Source organism: Nanorana parkeri, unplaced genomic scaffold, assembly GCF_000935625.1.
Source record: "Nanorana parkeri isolate BGI_ZX_2015 unplaced genomic scaffold, ASM93562v1 scaffold763, whole genome shotgun sequence".
NCBI lineage: Eukaryota > Metazoa > Chordata > Amphibia > Anura > Dicroglossidae > Nanorana > Nanorana parkeri.
In genome coordinates this window covers 9,255-15,792 of record NW_017307031.1, presented here as the reverse complement: position 1 = coordinate 15,792, position 6,538 = coordinate 9,255, and the positions used below count along the sequence as shown (strand labels likewise).

The window sequence follows — 6,538 nt, the reverse complement described above, 5'->3', positions numbered from 1 at the left end:
TCCCCCCCCTGGCCTGTGACTGGCAGACTGATGACCTCATCTCTCTATCACATTGCTCTCTCCAACTATCAGCATGCTGTTTCCACAGTAACAGCTCCCGGTGCTGCTTCCACCTCTCCTGGTTTGAGCTCTGCGTTATAGGCCGATACCAAATCAAGAGCAGATACTTGTACTGCTTGCAATTAATTACAACCCCACAGTTAATGACGTATCAATATTATCAATTCATCAATATATCATTGTATCGATTATCAATCAATACAGATTTCACTCATTTGTATCTTTATCACCGTCCTGCTATAAATGTATCAAAACCAAATAATTTTCACATCATCCCAAATACGATATAAGAAGTGCGCTGTGTCTACCCGCCGGTCAGTAAACGGGTGACATCACCCGCCGCGCGTTCTCGGTTCGGCGACTTTTGTTTTTCGGCCGTTTCTGCTCATTGGCTCGGCGTCCCGTCTGCTGCGATGACAAAGTCTCTGTTCTCTGCCAGCACTTCCATTACACTTATTTATGTCTGACGCTGGAGATGTTTATATGGAAGTAAATGATTGATGCCGCAGCGGGCCGTGGCGCGCGAAGGTCCGTACGTGTATATATATATATATATACACCGTATACTGTATATAGGATAATACTGGTGCAGAGGGTTAACAATCCCCCATCAATCATCCCCCGGACACCCAGTGACCTCGCCTTCCTTTGGCAGGCCGTCTGTGTCCCGTCTGTGTCCCGCCGGTGTCCCCGCACACACACATGCCACCTCCATGCAAAAGTACGACTTACCCTCGTTGTGTCGTTGCGCGTACACCATGACGGCCGCCGCTAGCACCATACAGCAGGCTGATGTCACCGGGTTTGCCATCTGTTGAAAGGAAGAAAAAAAAATGGCAACGGTTAGCCGGGGGAGCAGCGGAGGGAGCAGCTGGAGTCGGTGGCGTTAGTCTGTCACCTAGTCATGAGGAACCCGAGTGCGTTTACTTGTGACTCATCGTGCACTTCGCCGCTGGACGACCGACGGGCAGAGGGAGCTGAGACCCAGAGCCGAGCCGGAGAATTAATGATCTGGGCTGGACAGTGACGTCTCCCTCTCTCTCTCTCTCTCTCTCTGTCTCTCTCCCCTTCCAGGAGCTGACTGAGAGACCGGAGACGTGACTGATGGAATAATCACACCCAGGAGAAGCCGGCCGCACAGCTGAGACACACATGGGCCAATCGGCTCAAAGATTGCCCGTTTCGTTCGGCCACTCTACTGATTTACATGAAACCCCTCACTTGCTACAATGTATAGCCATTCCTTTCCGGCTCAGTACGGCCGATTTCAGCCATACATCGGTGCAGAAGGCGACCCAACATCTGGGCATTCGGCTCGGCTGTTCTGCCCACTACCTCCGTGGTACCGAGCAGAAGAGCAAAAAAGTGGAAAGAATGTTAACAAAAAATAAACAAACAAAAAAAATTGCTAAATGATGATAAAAATGTTAAATAAATAGGAAGATAAAAAAAAAAAATAATAATAATAAATATGCGCTGATCTATCATTACAACTGGGTGGAGCCAACTATGAGATCACGGATTGGTCCGCCCACCTGTCATTTGCGGGGCTTACTGCCGGCCTTCGGCTGCTGTACGGGCTGTAGTGAATATAGTGAATAGCCCGTACGGCAGCCCTTCGGTTCGACTGAACCGCAGGGCTCCAGCGGCCTAAGAGAGCCGAAGGATCAGCCGAATCTACGTCTGGATCCTTCGGCTCTTCAGTGAATAACTCTCTCAGTGAACACTCTGCAGGTCTTGCCATTCTTATTTTTATTTTGATTAAAGTTCTCACAGAATTCCTACTATGAAATATTCAAATTCTGATACAATTGTTCCAAAGCCCGATCACAAGTTCGTGGCGGAATCTATCGTTGTCGGAGGTTCAGTTGCATTCGGCCATCTTGCATAATAACGGCCAAAACAACAACAAAATATAACACATTCCAACAAACACAGCATGACATTATGTATCACATCAACACAACAACATGAATAATGTAACATATCACAACATTACACAACAAGCTGTAACACAGAGCGACAGAACATACCAGGGCACACAGATATTAAAGGAGAACTACGGGGTCAGGGCTTTTCCTCATAGTTCTCCTTAGGGTAACGGGGGGACACAAACTAGCGTCCTCCCGTCACCCTTGGCTCAGTATACTGCGAGCTGTAGCTCATTATATACTGAGACGCCGCAGCCGGAGCGGATCTCGATACTACTGTGGAGATCCGCCCAGCTGCGTGACTGACAGCTGGCTCTGCCTATCTAGAGGCAGAGCCAGCTGTACCCGCCCCCTACCCCGTCCGTTCCGCCAGTCAGCGCTGGCAGATCCGGCAGGTGAGAGGGGAATCCAGCCCCTGTCACGGCTCTCTGCTGGCACAGGATCGAGAAGTGAGCGAACGCCGGTATGTGTTCGCTCACCTCCCGATCTACTGAGCCGACCTGTGAGAGTCTTATTGTCACAGGTCGGCTAGAACTATGAGGTGAGTGAAAAGCACCCGCCCCCCCCCCATAGTTCTCCTTTAACTTGTCACTGTCTCCTCTCTACATTGAACTGGATACATTTAATATGGGGAAGTGACAAAGTATATTGTAGGCTGGAAAGAGGAAACATTCACCTGAAAGTCTGTTTTCTTATAAACTAGGTTTGGGTTTGTTAAAGGGACAGTACACTCCGGAGTTACATCCTAAAAATACATTCAAGTCGCTGAACTCTGAACAACAATGTATGTTATTTGTGTATCACTCGGCTGTAGATCCTCCAATCGTCTCTGAATTGGTGCCGACACTGTCCTTCCTTCTGGAGGGGGGCTACGTCTGTTCCCCATGATCCCTGTGTGTGTTGTAAAGTAGTCACCGCTCCAAGCTCGCTCCCGGGATGGACTACAATCTCAATACAAATGAATAAACTAAACCTGAGATTGTAGTTCATCCCGGGAGCGAGCTTGGAGAGGTGACTAACATGTTGTGGTTTTCCAGTCCTCAGATGTGGCGGCTGCATTAGTGTTTTCCTTTATTTTCACCCAGTGATCCTGCCACTAACACACTTCCTGTCCTAGGGTGACAACACTCAGTGTACTGTATCTGTATGAAGGTGCATCGTTGTCACCCCAAAACAGAATTACAGTATTCCCCCATCTTCATAACATGGAGACTAAAAAGGAGGGGCTGGTATGATGTTAATAGTGTGGGACTGTGGGTAACATTAGAGTGTAAGCTCCTCTGGCTGGCTCAGTGTTCTTTGTACAGTACTGCGGTATATGTCAGAGCTATATAAATGTATTATAATAGGTGTGTGACTGTGGGGGAGGGGACATTAGAGTGTAAGCTCCTCTGTACAGAGACTGATGTGACTGTGGGGGAGGGGACATTAGAGTGTAAGCTCCTCTGTACAGAGACTGATGTGACTGGCACATTGTACAGCACTGCGGTATATGTCAGAGCTATGCAGGGAATATAATGAGTCTGCACATTATTTATGGGGAGGTGTTTGTGTTCTTTATGACGGCTTTGTTTGTCTGGAGGGTTTTACGATCTTGGTTATTTGGATTCTACATTTCTTATTGATTGCTCCGAACAGAATTCCAATAAAGCATAAAAAACCCCCTAAACCTGATTTATAACCGATCACTTTAAGTTACGACGCGTTCCCTAAGTCCTCGCCGGGACTTCTATGCACTGTCCATTGGCCCGGAGGCCGGGGGCTGACTGGCGACGTTCTCTGGACGGGTGTACACAGCCTAAAAACAATTTTCTGACTGGCTTTTATTTCCCCTCCTGATGCCCACAAATTGCACGGTATCATATCACAAGAGGCTGCAGTGCCATCCCAGAAGCACTGAGAATGTCCTGCTGAATTCAGCTGCAATTAACTATATAGAACTGAGTGAAGTGCCTGGTGCTGGCGGAGCCCGGAGAACGTTCACCGTCCTCGGATTGCTCGGGCTGCTGTGTGAATGTTGTGTTGGGAAGGTGGCTGAGCACTCCGGACATTACGCGGCATGTACAGTGCAATCTATAAAGCCGGAGAAGGTCGCCCGGTCACATCTGTCCTTCTCTCCAATCCGGCATGAAGAGCGATCCTGAGTGCAGCCGCCCCAGCTGTGCCGGCTAATGACGGCCTGACAGATGACGCCAGACACAGGTAACCGCGCTCAGACCGTGTGCTGGAGGACCCGGAGCATCTACAAGGCAAGGGGCCCGGGGCCCGGTGCATATCCAAAGGGCCCAAGTACCTCCGCCATGACCCTGCCCACATTCTGCCTTCTATCTGACCTCCGGCCTTCCCTTCAGTCTTCTATCTGACCTCCGGCCTTCCCTTCAGTCTTCTATCTGACCTCCGTCCTTCCCTTCAGTCTTCTATCTGACCTCCGTCATTCCCTTCAGTCTTCTATCTGACCTCCGTCCTCCCCTTCAGTCTTCTATCTGACCTCCGTCCTCCCCTTCAGTCTTGCACAGTTGTACCGGATCCTCTCCTCTTCCTCTGATATCACTGCACACTGGGAGCTCCTCACAATGTACATCAGAAGCTGCAGCAAGTCAGAGAGAGCTCCGCCTCATTTCCCGGCTGGAGGACGTCCAGCATCATCCAGCACTTTCCTCCCCAACCCGACTGTCCCTGGCCCCGCCCCTTTCCTTCATTGGATTTCAGTTCTTTCAATCACAAAGACTGATCATCATCATTATCAGGTTTGACCTCCCTGGGTGAACTACGGAATTCGGAATACGGAATCCGTTAACGGAATTCGTATTTCGGATAAAAAAACAACTACCACTCCAATATTAACAAAGGTATTTTGCTTTTTAACTTCATCATAACGAATGTTCGTAAAGTTACGAAAATATAACCGCCACTAACGAAAATTCGTATTTCGTACGAATCCGAGTCCGAATTGAGTTCAGTTACGAATTACGAAATACGAAATAACGGATATTCCGAAACGAAAAGAAACAGAACAAATTTTTTGACGGCGCACAAGTCTAATGCTTTCGCGTCACCTAGTGACAAGAAGCATGGGGACGGCTTCCGTGCTAATTGAGAAGTCGGGTGGCGAGTCTTTACACGTCGCCTGGCTTCCCGAATGGGACTTCCGGTATCGGTATTCCGTATCAGCAAGTACCAAAAAAAAAAAATATTGGTACGTACAATTGGGAACGTACAGGGTTCTTGTTGACTTTCCAGGAATCTTAAAGAGACCCTGTCACCAGGTAAAAGCATTAAAAAAATCATGCATTATAAATGCGTACTAGCAACGTCTTTCCATTCCATTTGTTAATTGACTCACAATGTGCCTTTGAAGTTGCAAAGAAATTTGACTACTCTGGGAAGAGTCAATTCCCTAGCACAGCCCCCTCCCAAGTCATAGCCCCCTCCTGGGAATGCCTAATTACTGGCACAGCTCCTCCACCCCTCCCTATATAACCTTTAATGTGGCTGCAGGGGGAGGAGTGACGGGTCACTTGAGTGACAGTTTTGAGTCTGCTGAGGCTGTGACATCACATCCAAGATGGTGGCGCCCAGCAGCAGTCACGGGGCTTTTGAAAGTCCACACAAGGGGAGGTTTTCACAGCTTACACATATAGTCTTATGGGAGGATATTAGTGGACATGAATGGTCTGGTGACAGGGTCTCTTTAAAGCCAACCTATGCTTTGGCAACAGGTTCACTTATGTCAGCTGCCATTACTGACCTTCATATGTAACATGCAGCCCTGACACATGCTAAAGATCTTCTCACATGTAGCCCAAAACAGGGCTGTAGCTACCATGGGGCGAGTGAGGCACTCGCCTCAGGCGCAGCTGAGAGGGGGCGTAGCCAGGGCCAGCCTGGCTGCGCCCTGCGGCACCTGTTGCCATGGCGAGCACAGGGCGCCATTGGAAACAGGGGCGCCAGACGTCCAACACAGCTTCTCCTCGCATTCCCCACAGCTTCTCCTCGCACTCTGTGTCCTCAATCTCTTTTTCTATTTCAAAAGGGAAATGTCAGAGGTCTGTTTAGCCCCCAGAGCCCCCCCCCCCCCCCCCCACACACACTCCTCCAGACTGACACCCACCGATCAAGACATTTTGATATTTGCATAACTCCTCCCAAGAGCCGGCCCACTGCTTGCATCAGGGGTATGGGCTCTTGAGGAGTACTGAGGCCGGGTGCTGTGGTGTTTGCAGGAATATATGTACAACACCCTGCTGGCCCCTCCCACCAGCCGTGATCTGCCTGCATTGGCATTGAGGGCTCTTCAGAGGAATACTGAGGCAGGGTGCTGGAAGCTATGCACAGTACTTCGGCTTTACTCATCTCAGTGCACATGCCGCTTGGGTGGAAGGTCAGTGAATTTTCAGGCAGTGGAAGGAAACCTGTCCAAACCCTGTAGATAATGCCACTGGTTGGAGCTAAGCCTAGAACCCCGGTGCGGCAATGAAATTTTAGCCTGCTATAAAGCTGTGCCCCCCCCCCCTCTTGTCTTCCTTCTTGGGGGGCCGGGCTATTCC

General features: G+C 49.4%; 1 protein-coding gene across 1 annotated transcript in view; it reads right to left on the bottom strand.

Annotated features, from left to right (window-relative positions):
- The window catches only part of CNTFR (ciliary neurotrophic factor receptor), a 186,169-nt gene extending 185,094 nt beyond the window's left edge, over nucleotides 1-1,075 (bottom strand). Inside the window, exons 1-2 of the mRNA XM_018564592.1 lie at nucleotides 959-1,075; nucleotides 793-871 (exon numbers count right to left, since the gene is read on the bottom strand). Of these exons, the coding sequence (XP_018420094.1) occupies nucleotides 793-871 (79 nt within the window). The 5' untranslated portion in view covers nucleotides 959-1,075. The remainder of the gene's footprint in view (nucleotides 1-792; nucleotides 872-958) is intronic.
- Nucleotides 1,076-6,538: the final 5,463 nt, after the last annotated feature.